Genomic DNA, 16,712 nt, shown 5'->3' with positions numbered 1-16,712 from the left:
TCGGTTAAGGTCCCTCCTTTCATCTTCCCCTTACTTTGTTCCTTCATGCCCCCTCTTTTTCCCCTCGTCCGGCTGGTCAGCCCTTCACCTGGATCGTCCCCGGGGTCCTGATGGGAGGGGAGAAGAGGAAGTCGGAGAAGGCCAGGTGAGAACAGCCAGGGTTCTGTTCGTTCCCGCGGCGCTCTGATCAGTGAATCTCGGAGACGCTCGCTGCTCACGCGGGGGATCCAGCTCTTTTACCTGCAACATTACCTCACGCCGTTGGTTATTCATGAGCCTGGCAGATGCTGTCAGTCGGGGTGACCCGCGTAGCGTTGCGCGGCACATATCATCCACCTGCCCAGCTGCACACTTCAATTCTGGTTAAGTGCCTTGCTGAAGTACAGTGGTTGTGCCCCCATCTGGGGATCGAGCCCACAGCCTCCTGGTTACAAGCCAAATTGTTTACGTCGTCATAAGGACACTGTGATTTAGACTGACAAATACAGCCTGCTTATTAATAACCCTTGAAGAGTAGGTTTTTTTGAAATGTCTATGTTCTAGAACTCCAATGTTTTTGGCATTTAACAGGAGCAGATACAATGGAGGACAGCATAACGGCATGCAGTAGCGCTAGCATCGCATTTTACAACATCTTTTGCATGTTTTATGTGGTAATACTGTTGTAGAATGTTTGCTGAAAATAAATGAAGTTCCCAATTGACCCATAATCAATAGCGTGGCCATTCACAACGGCTACTACGTATCTCTAATCAACGTATCTCTGCTTTTAATTACCAGTGATTGTTACATCAGCATTAGGATGTTCAGTTAAGAACGCTCTAATCGCATATTTCTGGTCTTGTACCTTAAACGCTTAAAGCTGCATGTGAAGCCTCTTCCCCCGGGCTTGGCTCGTGTGCCGCGGTGTGAAAGGAAGCGGCTCATTTTGGAGAAAGGGTGGAGGGGGGGGGGGGGAGCCCGCTTCCCTCTCGGAGACGCTGTTGTCACGGGAAGCGGGCAGATGTGCTCAGACAGAAGGTGAAAGTCATCTCTGTGTTCAGGCTGCGGAAGGGGATTAACATCCTGATCTCGACGCCGGGCCGACTGGTCGACCACATCAACAACACGCTGAGCATCGCCTTCAGCGCCGTCCGCTGGCTCATCCTGGACGAGGCCGACAGGTACAGCCCGCCCGTCGCCAAAATCGACCGATCCATCTGCAGGCACCTCGCTGGCAGTTGGAACAGTGGTACATGCACACTCACTCGCCAACACGCATGCACGGACACTTGCATACACTTGAACACACACGCATAAACACTCGCAAGCATTATGCCATGATCAGGTTCCGGCATTTGCGGCACCTCGTTTGTGGCTCACAGTCCTCTATTGAATCTGTGACTCAGTCCTCTATTGAATCTGTGACTCAGTCCTCTATTGAATCTGTGACTCAGTCCTCTATTGAATCTGTGACTCAGTCCTCTATCGAATCTGTGACTCAGTCCTCTATTGAATCAGTGACTCAGTCCTCTATTGAATCAGTGACTCAGTCCTCTATTGAATCAGTGACTCAGTCCTCTATTGAATCAGTGACTCAGTCCTCTATTGAAGCAGTGACTCAGTCCTCTATTGAATCTGTAACTCAGTCCACATATCCGTATGTTATTTCCATCTTTCCTTGAATTCTCTGGTCCGGTCCATTTGGTTAACGCAGCCGGTTACATTGAACTTGTGTGTTTGAACAGGACTCTGGACCTGGGCTTTGAGAAGGACCTGACGGTGATCCTGAACGCCCTCAATGCCACCGGCCCAGCCAGGCAGAACGTGCTGCTGTCCGCCACCCTCACTGAAGGCAAGCCGCTGCCACTCACACCCCTGCACACGGCAGAATGTTAGGCCACATTCACACCGATGCTGACATTCAGCCATTGATATTGCCATAATTAAGTGGGAGCAACCGTTACAGCACAATAGTACTAGTAGTAGAGGCAATAGTGATAGGAATGCCACTGATAGGAATACTATAAATAGTAATACTACTTCTAGTACAGTAAATAGTGAACAAGGGATCATCAAATTTGAATCCAAATTCAGCCCTGGTTTTCTTTTCTCCTGAGTAATTAACTGAACAATTAGTGCTAGGCTGATTGGCCAGACTGCCTGCACACCTGACTCCCAGCTAAAGGAGAGAGGAAACCCCACAGTTCTCAGGTCTCAAAGTCCGTGCTCTTTACTAATCTGTCTAATGAATGGCTCTTATTCGCACCCACTCTCTCTCACACACACACACACACACACACACACACACACACACACACACACAGACTTACACTCCAGTGGCATTAGGCTGTCATGCAAGGCACTGACCATCTCGTCTGGAGCAGTTGGGAGATGGGTGTCTTGCTCAGGGACGCTCTGTCACACCCATCAAAACCGGCAACCTTCGCAGTACAGTAGTGCTGTTTATAGCTGAATGGTAACTACGGAAACCGTGAGCCCATGGCGCCCCCCCCCCCCCCCCCGGGCTCCTGCATCAGGGATTAGAGTCATTACTGCCTGCAGCGTCTCTGCACTGCGTGCCGGGAGCGCGTCAGCTGCACAGCCGCGTGTAACAGGTGTCTCTCCGCCGGGGACACGGGGCCCGTCTGCGCCCGGGCCCTCCGGAGCCCGGCCGGGGGGGGGGAGCCCACGGGGCCCTCACGCCCCCGGCCCCCGCCGTCAGCTGTCAGAAACCGCTGCGCCCCTCGCCGCTGGCCGTCCGCGCAGACTCCCGCTCAATGAGAAACCAATGATTTTCCACCGGTCGGCCGCGCCGCACGCGGGAGCCTGTTCATAGGGAGCCGGGGGAACAAACAAGCTTGACGATGATTGGATGTGAAGGTGGAGAAAGGTCATTCGTCGGGAAGACGTTTTACCTTTCAGGCTTTTCTTTCCGAAAGGAAGTGACCTAATTGAGGTGTGTGTGTGTGTGTGTGTGTGTGTGTGTGTGTGTGTGTGTGTGTGTGTGTGTGTGTGTGTGTGTGTGTGTGTGTGTGTGTGTGTGTGTGTGTGTGTGTGTGTGTGTGTGTGTGTGTGTGTGGAGTATATCCGTGTTTGAGCGTCTGACTGTCTTTTCTTTATGTGTGTACCTGCGGGCCAGGTGTGTCTAGGTTAGCCAACATCAGCCTGAAGGAACCAGTCAGCATCCAGGTATCTGAGCATTCTGCAGCAGCAGGGTTGACCTCTGACCCTGGAGCGGTGATGCCGGACCCTGCGGGCCCCGGTCTGACGGAAAACTTCGCCGTGCCAGAGAAGCTGCAGCAGCACGTGGTGGTGGTGCCCAGCAAACTGCGCCTGGTCTGCCTGGCTGCCTTTATCCTGGGCAAATGCAAGGTCAGGAAAGCCTCAGGCTTCGCTTACAGTGTAGGCCCTAGGGAAGAGGAAGTGAGAGGAAGTCTGAATTCAGGGTTGTGCTCTGGTAACACATACTCTTTAATGTTTATGCTTGAAGTAGGGCTGGGCCCTGAATTTGATTAAAATCTAAACAAATTGGCTAGATTCTTGATCATTGAAAGACACCAAGGTCAGTCAGTCTGGAAGTAATTGAGGAGAGAGCGTAGCCTCCAAGGATGAGGAAATTGTTGGCAAGGAACATCATATGACTGATTAAAAATAATATTAAAGCACCTTTTTCATGCAGAATTATTTCATGTATATGTATTTATATATATCTCATAATAATCATTGTTACCAACCAAAATAAAAAAAAGTATTGTGATCATAATCTTAGCCCGTATCGCCCAGCGCTAGCTTGAAGTTTTCCTATTTTTTTTTTATTGTAAAGGCCTTTCAGTAGTGCAGCCCTGTACAATGACTGAAGACCCATAAAAGTAACCTGATTAAGTAATACATTAATTAAATCATTAATAATTCATTTTCTTTTTTTAAAAAGAAATCCAGATCATATTAACTTTTATTTTCTTTAACTTTATTTTAGATTAGGGATATAAAAAAGTACAGGGTTCACTGCTAATGCAAAATGTGTACATCCTCCTTGACTTAATTAAACAATGAAAAATGAACGGTGTGGTTTGTGGTGCAGACTGAAGCGATATGATTCTGCAGTGAACATTTTTATGGTTAACGGCCCGTGAAAAGTCGGTCAACAGCCGTATCTGCATCAGGTGAAAATGGTTGAAAAGTTTTCTAACCAACTAGGACATGGCCGGCCTATATCTGGGTAACACCTCCGCTATTTTGGGGTTGACCTAGTCCGTTTATGCCAAAGCGTCTCTCAACCTAGATTTACGCTCCGCTAGATGTGTAGATTGGGGCTCAGTGGGTCACCTCGCGGGCGTCTCTCCTAACTGCCACTTCCGCTCCTCGTCCCAGTTTGAGTCTGGAAACAAGCTGATCGTCTTCCTGTCCAGCTGCGAGGCGGTGGAGTTTCTGCTCTCCCTCTTCACCACGGTGCTGTGTGGGAAAGCGGACCCGGCTGCCTCACCCGAACAGCGCCCCCCGCTGGCCTTCCTTAGACTGCACGGCAACATGGCGCAGGAGGTGAGAGCCCACGTCTCATTCGCGTGCGTGTGTGCTGGTATGTCTGTGTGTAGGTTTATGCTGCAGTGTGTATTGTGACTTTGTGGCTGCCTCTTTGTGCATCTGTGTGCAAGCGTGTGGGTGTTACATGTGTGTGTCTGTATGGGTGTATACAGGAATCGGCGTGTGGGTCTGTGTACAGGCCGGTGTGCGTATGTGTGTACACGCATGTGTGTGTCTGTGTGTACATGCGGGTATGCGTATGTGTGTACACGCATGTGTGTGTCTGTATGTGTACACGCGGGTATGCGTATGTGTGTACACGCATGTGTGTTGTGCCTGCGTGTGTGTTTGTATCTGTTCTTGCACTTGTTTGCGTGTCCACAGTTGGGCGTTATTTGTTTGTCTGGCTGGTGGCTTGTGTTTAATGCATTTGTCGCAGGATGCTCTCCTGCCAGCTGCTGAACAGACTGTTCCCTGTGGCAGTGGCAGATCAGGCTGAGGAAGGGGGTCTAAGCACTGTAAACCAGGACACACACACACATACAGACACACAAACACACGCTCACACAGACACACACACACACAGACACACAAACACACGCTCACACAGACACACACACGCGCATGCAAACACACACGCGCATGCAAACACACACACACACACACACACACACACACAGACAGACGCACGCACGCGCACACACACACACACACACACACACACGCACATCAGAACAGGCAGGACAATAGAAGGATTGACAGGGACCAGGCCGTATGTATCCCCAATGTAAGAATAGATTGGTGATGTCTTCTAACACGGTGACCAGCGGTAAAGGCCCTTATCCTTTCTTCTCCCCTGTAGGAAAGAACAGAGGTGTTTCAGGAGTTTTCTCAGGCCAAGACTGGCATCTTGCTCTGCACGGTGAGTCCGGTGGATTGAGTTTTGGTGGGAAGGGGGCGGGTGGTTTGTGAGGGGGGGGGGGGGGGACTGTCCTTCTGTTGGAAGTCAAGGGAAAGTTTGTTGCCAGAAACCATCAGTCGGTAGCCGTGTGTGCAGACCAGCGTGGTCCTGCGAAGGCAATGGGGTGTATTGGGGCAGAAGCGAGTCGAACCCTGGCAGCCTGCCTCTCTGGCTCCGGACCGAACCGCTCGGGGGGCGGGGGGGGTGTCTGTGTTCCTGTCCTAATCCCGATGATATACTGCCGCAGCTCTACCCATCCTGGCAGCAGCCGTCAGTCCGGATCAAACGCTTTTTCATTTCAATAATTCATTACTTACGTACATTTGTGCCTGTGATTGGATGTTATGGTCTTGAGTGGCTCCCTCACTGGTGAAAGTCTGTAACAGTATTTTACCACCAGATGCCCATAACGGTGGATATTAAAAATATCCCCAATCCTTCCACAGTGCCCAGTTTTGTCTGGTTTTGAATCGTTTCCATCCAGGGCAGGTTATATACATACAAGTGATATTTATTATGTACAATATAAATGTTGTTTTAGATGTGGAGGCACCCGAATCTGACCTGGGTAAAATACATTATTGTTTTGGATTCAAATACTTTCCTACACTTTACTTTACTAATATGGAGGAAGGCAGCAGAGTGCAGGTTGTAGTGAATTACTATCCTACTCCGGTTTTATGAAGGATTGTTTGCTGAAGAAAAGTTTAAGTTTGATTACAAATATGCCTGAACTACTGACGGAAAGACCAGTGCCCTGTTTCTCAAAGCGGGATTACCGAGTTCACTGGAAAAATAGCTGTTCCGGGTGTTCCTCAGCGCAGTTATCCAGCTTATTCACTACTACTTGCACTTTGTAAAATACTCACTGGAACCATGGCTTAGGCTACCAAAAGAAGTAAACCAAAGCAACAATCTCAGGGCAAGTCTGCCAAGACGGAAAGTGATCTTTGGCCGAACAGAACAAGAATTAAAATTGTGTGCGGTAAGTCGTTTCTGACTCTGACGCTTATCCGTCGCTCGTTCGTCTGGCAATATCTGAATATCTCTCTTTATAGCAGTCAAAAGTTGGCGGCCCTGTAACCCGCTTGCAAGTCAGAGCCCTCTCTGTATTTATGAAGCCTCTGCCCTTTATTTTGTGGTTGGCAGCTGCTGCCAAATAGACTGGAGGAATGGCTGGTCACTTGAGAGCCTTTAGCACGCGCCGCTAACCTGTCGCACCACCGCCGGTCATTGTTTAGCGCGCTCCCGCTCACGCTGTTGTCCCTCAACGGCCGCTATGAGCAGATGCTGACCTGCGGACGTGTGAAACCTGCCGCCCCCTCCCAGCCCTGTAACTGCAGCATTGTGGATAAGACCTGCTGTCCCTTTCTCCTGAAGGGCCTGGCTGCAAATGTGGTCTAATGAGGTCTGTGGGGCTGTTGCCATTCTCCTAGCCTTTGGCTAACCCTTCTCTAACCACATGTAGCTGTGGACATGCAGTTATGCACATTCATATCTTTACATTTGAAAGAAATGGTGTGGAAACATGGGCGGGGCTAAGGCTTCCAGAAGAGTTGTTCTTCTCCACTTTGTAGATTATTATCTAAGCAGTGACTGAAATATTGTGCAACAGAGAATCCTGAGGGTCTCTTAGATTATTAGACGTTGCCATAGATTAATGTGGTGGCCATTTTTTTGTTAATTTGGTATTTCAAATACTACAATACCCATGAGCCTCTCAGCACCTTTTGCATGATAGCGTGGGCCAGAGCCTGTGAAATCAATTCATTAGGTTGCATCCATAATGCCTGGTCTAACTTCACCAAACGTCAAACATCATTTAGCGTCCTTGGTGGACCTGCGGAAAATTGAATCCCTGTAATTGGATCATTCCTAATTCAATGCTCTTTGAGAATGGTAGTTTATGCGTCTCTTCTAATTATCATATACACAGTCTTGTACCCTTGTCTTTATTTTTATTATTATCGACTGCAAATTCCCAAACTATGTCCCATGTTTCCACTCGACTCACAACTTTGTGAGAGCTGAGCCAATTCAAAATGATAATAAAATCTATCATTTTGTAACTGCAACTGTGTGGATACAACTGTAAGCAAGCAGGGGGAAGAGGGTATAACGCACAAATGTATCAGAGCCTGCTGAAACTCTTCTAACCAACTTAAGCATTGCCATTGAACGGAATGAAATGTTTTAATGGTTATTCTAATTAGGAAAATTATGTGTGAATAACTGCAGTTCTGATTGTGTGAAACTTGAGTGTTTAGTCCAGAGCTGTCTGCTGTTACTGCTGCTGTTGTGTTTGTTAAAATGGCCGCTGTCCAGTAGTAGGCTGCACTGGCAGAGATGGTTATGCCCGCGGCCAAGAAACAGACAGCGCCACACAGCTGCTCATGTGCGCTCTCTCCTCAGCACCCCCCGTAAGAGTGCCAGGGTCGAGGGTGGGCAGGGGCCAGACCCTTTTCTGTCCTCTTTGGCAGCTGTGTGAAAGCTGTCCAGAGCCGCAGGCCCTGGTAACTGCCAAAAACGGCCTCTTCCCCTTTAAGAAATTCACTCAATGAAGTCTGCAGCAGGTGGACGTCGCCCCTTTAAGAAATTCACCCTGATGCTGGTGAAGAGGTCGCACAGCCAATCTTGTTATCCTCCCTTGTCCCCATCACCCCTCACTTCCTGGCCTGTCCTGGCTGGCCCAATGCCGTCCTCCCTTTCCCTCCAGCCCCTGCCAATTTTGAGCAGCAATCTGTCTCCCCAGCACTAGGGGGCGCCGCCCCGTCGACCCGTGCTTCGTGCATCACCGTTGCGTCAGGCAGATCCAGAAAGAGGGAGGGAGAAACTGAAGGGGTTTGTGTGTGTGTGTGTGTGTGTGTGTGTGCGTTTCTGTGGGTGTGTGTGCGTTTCTGTGGGTGTGCGTGCGTGTCTGTGTGTGTGTGCGTGCGTGCGTGTGTGTGTGTGTGTGTGTGTGTGCGTGCGTGCGTGCGCGCGCGTGCGTGCGTGCGTGCGTGCGTGCGTGCGTGCGTGCGTGCGTGCGTGTGTGCGTGTGTCCGTGTGTGTGTGTGTCCGTGCGTGTGTGTGTGCGTGCGTGCGTGTGTGTGTCCGTGCGTGTGTGTGTGCGTGCGTGCGTGTGTGTGTGTGTCCGTGCGTGTGTGCGTGCGTGCGTGCGTGCGTGTGCGTGCGAGTGTGTGTGTGTGCGGCTAAACTTCCCCCCGCCGGCACACCACCCCCTCAGCCCAGTCACTTTGCGAGATTCTTCAGCGAATAAATGAGTCGTTTTAATCCGGCTGACAAGCTGGCACTGCCCGGGCCCGCCCTCCATCTGCGCGAGTGGGCAGCTCCGCGGCACGCCCCCGCCGCGCCCGCACACCCGTCCAACACCGCGCCGGTCCTGGCGCCCGCACCGCGGACAGACGGGCGAGCCGCACGCCGCGTGTTGGCCCTCCTGAGAGACGCGCCGGCGTCCGCCGGCTCCGGCGGGGCCGCGCGGAAGAGCGGGGAAAATACGCGGCGTTATTTACGCTTCCTCTCACGCGGCCAAACACGTTACGGAGCCTAACTGTCAGGTTAAAAGTCCCCCCCCCCCTCCTCCATTTCATGATTCAGAAAATGGCTTCTGCCTGATGATATGAATGAATGTACGTAACGCAGTACTGTGTTTGTGTTTGTCTGTGCATGCGCCTGTCTTTGCCCTGAAGGACGTTGCAGCTCGTGGGTTGGACCTTCCCCAGGTGACATGGATTATACAGGTGAGCTTTTTGGTTCTGCCACTTATTTTAGCTGTGAGAAGAAAATGGCTCTGGCTACTTCCTGCCCCAATATCTGATCCAGGATCTGCTAGTTGCCCTAACGCATATTCCAGTCATTGTGAGGATGGTTAGTGGTGTGGAGCATATTTTTATCTACACTGAAGATACAAGGATGGTATATTGCGTTATGGATTATGCATTATTTTGCACTGAGCAACAAACAAGCTACCTACAAAACTATATAGTCGATATAGCCGTCACTAATTTGCGTGGTGTCTATTAACGCTCTTCCCATTTGACTTGCTTATCAACACCCTCTAAGAAACAGAGCCGAAAGGTTTCAATATTTATTAATGTTTTCCCCCTCTGCTGAAACGTGTCATACAATAGCTTTGCATATTGTGTTCATGTTTGGTGTTTCTCATGCTTGGGAGTGTTGCAGGTTTGTGCGGCGTGTTTCTTCTCATACTCTGTGCGTGTTTTTTGCGTGTTCCCGTTGCAGTACACCCCCCCGGTTTCGGCAGCCGAGTACGTGCATCGCGTGGGCCGCACAGCGCGCATTGGAACCCGAGGAAACAGCCTCCTCTTCCTCACTCCTTCTGAGACCACCTACCTGAACGTGCTGGCCAATCACAATATCGGGTCAGCAAACTGGCTCTACCGCCCCCCCTTTCCTCCCTCCACACACACACACACGCGCGAGCGCACACAGGCACACAGGCACACAGGCACACAGGCACACACACACACACACACACACACACACACACACACACACACACACACACACACACACACTGTTCCTCACGCTTTCATGACCCCATGAGTTTGTCATCATATATTATAAAGATGGGTGTCCTCACACCAGGAAGTTCATTATGCTTAATTCAAGTTATTAGCATTAAGAGCGAGTGACTGTTTGTCGGTCATTGGCATAATGAGAATAATCTATTTGAGCCTTTTTTGAATATGGGCACCAATGCAATGGATGCGATTGAGTTTTTTTTGTCAATGTATCTAAGGCCAGTCTTACACAGTGAAACATGTCGCATGTGAAAAAGTTGCGTAGAATTGAAATTGGTTGCGATATAAACATTTCACATTGTGTTGTAAACAAGTTGTCATTCTTTATTGTTTTATTATTGCATGGTTACTATGCATCACCTGACGAGTTTCATTCATTATGGTTGTGTCAGAAAATGCGCCGGGCTATTAGTGCAGTGTTGATGATGTACAGTCAAAAAATCACGAGCTCGGTTTAATGAATGGTTGCTCAATAGAGACTTAATTGATCCAGATACCTTTCCAATTCCGCTTTCTGAATTGCCCACAGTACACTCAATATTAATCTGTGTGTTTGTTGGTTGACAGTGGAACTAAGAAGCTTGCTCATAATACATTATTACCTATCAATTTTCTAATTTACCACTGGCTCACTAATTTCCCAGATCTAAGTAAATCTTATGACTGCACTTAGGCTACTGACCTTCCATAAACTTGATGACTTTAATCTTTTTTTCTAAAAGTCAAAAGTCAGCGCTCTCTTTGACTTGATATAAACATTCTGCATTTTGATTGGCTGTTGCGTGACACTAGTCTCACAAAGTTGAGAGGCAATCATTGCCAGTTTACACAGTTGCAAATTGCACTGTGTAAAGCTGGCCTAAAGCTTTTGAGTGCAGTGCTTGCAGAAGTTCTGCCATCAGATTTTTATAAAGACAGCGGTTTGTGCATGACTCAATTTGGTGTGGACCCGGTCGTGGTCATCACCCAGGTGGTGTTTAAGTCCACCGTGCTCTGGTATTGGCTGTCGATGCCTGGACAGGGCAGTCCCAGCAGTGGACAGAGGCCTCTCATGAAGGTACATTTTGCTGTGTCATCCCCGGGTGGGGCGGCACGGATGGTGCAGTGGGTAGCACTGCCGCCTCACAGCAAGGAGGTCCTGGGTTCGAATCCCCGTCAGCCGGGGCCTCTCTGTGCGGAGTTTGCATGTTCTCCCCGTGTCTGCGTGGGTTTCCTCCGGGTACTCCGGTTCCCTCCCACAGTCCAAAAACATGCATGTTAGGCTGATTGGAGAGTCTAAATTGCCCGTAGGTATGAGTGTGTTGAGTGAATGGTGTGTGTGCCCTGCGATGGACTGGCGACCTGTCCAGGGTGTATTCCTGCCTTTCGCCCAATGTATGCTGGGATAGGCTCCAGCCCCCCTGCGACCCTGTTCAGGATAAGCGGGTTCAGATAATGGATGGATAGATCCCCGGGTGGGGGTTATAACCGAAGGGTTAATGTGCAGTGCGCTCTGCTAACACTATGACTGTGCAGCTCTGTGAAAAGTCTGTTAAATCCACGGTAAAAATGGTTTACCGGCCAATGGAGTGCGCAGTCCGATTTCCCTTTTCTTCAGTCTAGTTTGGCTTGTCTTCTAATTTGGCATTTTCAATAAAGGTTAGGGTAGTGTTTAGCTTTGGTTTCTTGAGTAGTGCACTGTAGTTATGATGTATAACTAGGGTTTTACTGTAGGGTATTGCTCGGGTTTCGTGAGTAGAGTAACTAGGGTTAATTCTGCAGTGTTGTCTCTAGCTGTGTCTCTTTAAGTTGCCAGGACTGTGTCAGGGCACCATCCTCGCTGGGATGAATAAAAATATAAATAAATTAATGAAAGACCAGATTGCTGGCAGGAACATTTTTGCGCAGAGCTGCTGAAAGCCCACGCCCCGTTTCCTGTCTTCCTGTTTCGCATGTTGGCCGGCGGTGGGTCAGTGGAAGAGGACAAATCGTGTCCGTTAAACGCCATGTGCAGTGTGTAATTAAGTGTGAGCGCTATGGGGTTTTTTTTTTTGTGTGTGGGGTCTTGCGTCAAAGATCCCTCGTTGACTCCTGTCGTCACATACGATGCCATCACTGTTGGGAGAAATGCCATCTCCTGTGTGCAACGTACACACACACAAACATTCGCTAGATCCTTCTGTTTAATGATCACCCCCCTCCCCCGCCAGTGTATCCGAGTGTGACTCATTCCTGAAACCGGAGGTCATGTGACTGTTTGATCCCGCGTCTGAGGGTGCCAGCGGGGGCGGGGCCTGGCGGGTCCTTTTCTGCTCCTCCCGTGGCGTATTTACGCGGGAGAGGCCCCTGCGCTGCCATTGGCTGAGGACTGTTTTGGGTTTAAAACACGGATGGCAGAGATATGCTGGCTGTTTTAACCCCTGAGTCCCCCCCCCCTTCAGATTCATTAAGAGGTGGTCTTTAATGTCCCATCCAACCGCATCCCTGCGATTGATGGAGGCCTGAAAGATTTACGCACTGACAGCTGGGCCGTGCGTAAAGCCAACATTACCCACAAACCCACCCAAATAATTCATCCGGGTGAGCAATAAGTAGGTTAATATCTCCAAATTGTATTTTAATGTATAATTTAAATTTCTGAGGCAAGGATGGCAAGTTTTGAAAATGCATTTAACAGGGGTATAGAGGATCTGAAAAACACAGGCCGCCTGTGACTCCTAACTTTCATATTAGAAACCAAAACCTTTGCAAGCTTGCCAGAGTTGTTATTATTATTCATAACAAATAAATTATTGTTCATTACGAATAAATTATTATTCATTGCAAATGAATACTTAAGCACTGAAAGTTTAGTATCCTGCTGGTTTATGATTAAGTATTGTCAGTTTTCGCAGTGGCACTGACCAGTAATGGTAATGATGGCAATTAATTGTAAGCGATGTTCCTCGTAGCAACGCTCAATTACACCCTCAAAGCGTTTTATTTTCGGCAAAACTAGGTGAACACGATTCCCTTTAGCACAGATTTGCGTTTGAAAAAAAAACGCTTTGAATTTGTCTTGAAGATAAAGAGGCTGTCACAAGGTGAAGAAAAAAAACAGAAAGAATGAGGAGGAGGGAGAGGATTCAAAAGCAAAATACAGGTAAAGATTCAAATGAGCTAAAATGAGGTATAATTATACTTACTGAAAAAAGAAGAAGGGTTTGAGAGTGAGCAGTAAAAAAAGAGGTTCTGGCTGTGGGTATGAATCTGGGGCGCTGTCAACATCTCATGTGAATGGAACGGGAGTCCCTCAGACAGGGTTCAGGGTTGGAGAATGGTCTGGTTTTGAGGTACAATGAGGAGCCCAGAATAACCCTGAGGGAGGTAGATGTAATTGTGTGTGTGTGTGTGTGTGTGTGTGTGTGTGGTGGGTGTCAGCGAGAGAGTAAGTTAATTAGTTCATGGTCCTGGTCACGGACCTGTCCCAGAGTCACCCGAGCTACGGCATGCCAGACTGGCCACACAGCGCAGCGGTCTCAGGTGTGGGAAGCGGACACACTGGTTCTGTGCCACACGTGCCCTTGCAGGTGTTTTTCAGTCCAGAGCCGGGGTGGCTGCACCAGGGCGGCGGGGACCCGGTGACTAGGGCCACCGATCGCTCGGTCTGGGCCGTGTTTGGAAGGTGACTGGGATCTGCCTCCTGTCAGGGGGACAGGGACAGGGACGGGGGCGAGTGATGGGGGCTGAGAGGGGGCGCTGATGATTCGCGGGGAACGCCCCGGGCGGCAGCCTCGGCTTGGCATCGGCGAGCGCCGTCCCGCCGGGAGCGGGAATCGGACCGAGCGCTCTGACGGGTTGATCCAGGGCCCGGGTGCCTGAGCTCGGCCCAGCACCCCACCACTGCTGCGCCCAAACGGGATCAGGGGTGGGGTACGCAGGCAGGGTCTACTCGGGAGAGGAACTTACCCTGTTCCCCAAACGTGCAGTCTCTACACAGAACCATGGAAATGACTGTGGCTGTCAGATTTCAACTTTTTTATTTGTTTGTTTATTTACTTTGGGTGCAGATTGAATATCATCAGGCTACAGCACACACTTGCTCAGGGGGTGTTGTTTGGGTGGTAATTCTGTCTGGAGGAGAGGTCGCCACCCTCACTGCTCACAAAGCTTCTATCTGGCATTTACACACTTACAGCTGTATCTGTAGTAACAGTACAATGATGGCTTGCAGAATTAGGTCTACCTACTGAATGTCTATCAGCTTGTAATATTTTTTAATATTTGGCGCTACCACACCACTGAGCATGCTATTTGACCTGAATTGCTTTAGCGCAGTAGCGCTTAACCTGGGTTCGATAAAAGCATAGGTATATATTTTCCAATAAAATATATACCTATGTTTTGAAGAAATCATATTTTATTTTTCCAATTATGATGGGTTCGGTGAATGCATTGATGAAGCTTGCAGGGTTCAGTACCTCCAATCCTGCTTTAGCAGGATATGAAGAAATACATTTATTATTTCTTTCAGTGAATTGTACTGTGACTGCTGTGGTCATGGATGTGTGTGTGTGCGTCTCTCGTGTGTTGCAGCATGTCAGAGATGGTGATGGAGGACATTTTGGCGAACCTCATGCTGGACGACCGTTTCAAAGGCAGGGGGAAGTGGGACAACAAGGTAAGGGAGGAGAGACCACAGGCAAAGATGGACTCCAATGTGAAAATGAGTCGTGTTTCAATGTCTACAAACATTACCTTACCTTACCCTGACCATTGATCAGCTGCCGATCTTGCCTGGTGCAATTGAATCCAACACCATTACATATTTGACCCATGTCTGATGAGTAGACACAGAATGTCATTACTGGCATTTTAGGCATCCGGTGCTCAATATCTTTGGCTTCATGAATATCGCTTGGCCTTCTCATAAAAATGTCATCACATCACACCTGTCACTGAAAGAGCCGTGGACATCCTTGGTTTCCACGCTCCACGGGTACTGTGAGGATTTAATCAGCGTCCGTTGCGTCCAGAACGGCAGAATCTCTGCGAGGATTCAGGAGCTGAGCTGCTGCCGCTGTGGACGTTTCTCCCATTTCTACAGTTCTGTTTTGCCTGGACCAATCGGCAGGAAGAACGGGAAATGGCGCAGATATTGGCGCGTTATCCCGTGAAACCCGCTCCGCTTCACCCTCCCTCTCCTTCAGCCCCGCGGCAACAATGAAAAACACAGGCGTAGAGGCTAGAGAGACACAGTGAAGCCCTCCAAAGTGGTCTTAATCCAAATTTAATTTCCTTTTTCAGACCCTCCACGCACTCCCCAGTGCCTGCCTGTGGTAATATCGCAGCCCAGGTGTCAGTATTTTGGGACGGGTGGGGGAGGAGGGGGGGGGGCTCCATATTGGGGAGAGGAAAAGCACACAATATAACCAATAACCCCACCAGCTCAAACGGCTTTCATAAACCCACCGGCTCAATCCGCCTTCCTGATGTTTGTCCAGCACTCAGCCGGGATTTCCGTCACGCAGAGTGCTCTGAGGACGGTGGCTTTATACGTGTGGATTTATACAGGTGTGCTCCGCATGCACATGCCCCCAGACCCCCCCAGACCCCCCCTGCCTGGTGTGCGGCCCTGCCCTTCTTAAAGCACTGCGGTGATGAGCTCTAATGCCTCCAGTTGTCTGGTTGGCCTCCGGAAATATCATGTGGCAATAAAAATAATTTCAGAGATGTTCATGAGAAAGAATGGAAGATTGGTGCACTTTGAAAATACGTCATTAGTATCGTAATTGCAATTTTTTTATCTTGATGGTTTCCGACATTCCAGTTGCTTGTGACTGTTTCGGCTCTCTTAATACCATGCTTCTTTTTCTGTCTAAAATTTATTTGAAATTTTACATGTGCTTGTGCACCTATATACAGTGCAGCCCGTATGCACAAAATTTGCGTTGTGTTGGCTCTGTATTTCAGCACATTGGATTTGAAAAGAAATGGTGAATATGAGGTTAAAGTGCAGGGTATTTGCATCAATATTGGATGTTCCATGTAGAAATGACACGGTTTCCCCATTTTTAGCTGTTCGGCTACTTGGCCACCTGCGTGTAGTTCATGCATGAGAACACTAGGAAGGTCTAGGGTTGATTCTAAGTGTGTCATTTGCATTTGGAATCGGTTGTTTCTCAACATGAGGACCAAAGAATTATCAATGCCAATGTGTGTCTTCAACTAAAAATGGGTCACTGTCCAAATACTTAAGACTGCTTTGTATATGCTGTAACATTCATATGAAATGCTTGGCCTATTTTGCATTCTTTCCCTCTTGACTTTCCACACAGAGGAGCTCAGGGGCCCTGCAGCAGGAGATTCGGGAAAGGGCCACAGTCCTGCAGACGGATTTTGAGAACGTCGTTCACGCAAACAAGGACTCTGTGCAGACAGCCAAGAAAGGTTTGTTCTCAGTGGGAGAAAAAGCTTGTTGTTTTACTGTTAATAGATATTTGATCTGTGCTCTGGTGCACGTTTTCTTGACTTGTTCAGATGACGGTCAGGTAGTTACAGATGTAACTAGCTGCTTTCCAAAAGATGCTTGCCACCACACCTTGTATGGCTTGGGAAAGAAAATAACATGTTCTGCTCAAATTCAGATGAATTCATACAAACTTTTAAACACATACAATGCACAATTTATTTCCTACCATTACATTAATGCCATTTGCCAGACGCTAATCCAAAGCAACATACAG

The 16,712-nt window shown here is 48.8% G+C and overlaps 1 protein-coding gene across 4 annotated transcripts in view; it reads left to right on the top strand.

Moving 5' to 3' along the window:
• Nucleotides 1–16,712, top strand: part of ddx31 (DEAD (Asp-Glu-Ala-Asp) box polypeptide 31) — a 34,033-nt gene that overhangs the window by 7,238 nt on the left and 10,083 nt on the right. For all 4 annotated transcript variants that reach the window (XM_061259883.1, XM_061259882.1, XM_061259884.1 and 1 more), the window contains exons 10-19: nt 81–145; nt 1,044–1,163; nt 1,728–1,834; nt 3,122–3,354; nt 4,354–4,521; nt 5,366–5,425; nt 9,154–9,204; nt 9,707–9,846; nt 14,563–14,647; nt 16,305–16,416. In XM_061259883.1, coding sequence (XP_061115867.1) covers nt 81–145; nt 1,044–1,163; nt 1,728–1,834; nt 3,122–3,354; nt 4,354–4,521; nt 5,366–5,425; nt 9,154–9,204; nt 9,707–9,846; nt 14,563–14,647; nt 16,305–16,416 — 1,141 coding nt within the window. The remainder of the gene's footprint in view (nt 1–80; nt 146–1,043; nt 1,164–1,727; nt 1,835–3,121; nt 3,355–4,353; nt 4,522–5,365; nt 5,426–9,153; nt 9,205–9,706; nt 9,847–14,562; nt 14,648–16,304; nt 16,417–16,712) is intronic.

This window comes from Conger conger, chromosome 11 (genome assembly GCF_963514075.1).
Source record: "Conger conger chromosome 11, fConCon1.1, whole genome shotgun sequence".
NCBI classification, from domain to species: domain Eukaryota; kingdom Metazoa; phylum Chordata; class Actinopteri; order Anguilliformes; family Congridae; genus Conger; species Conger conger.
This window is presented reverse-complemented; position numbering and strand designations above follow the sequence as displayed.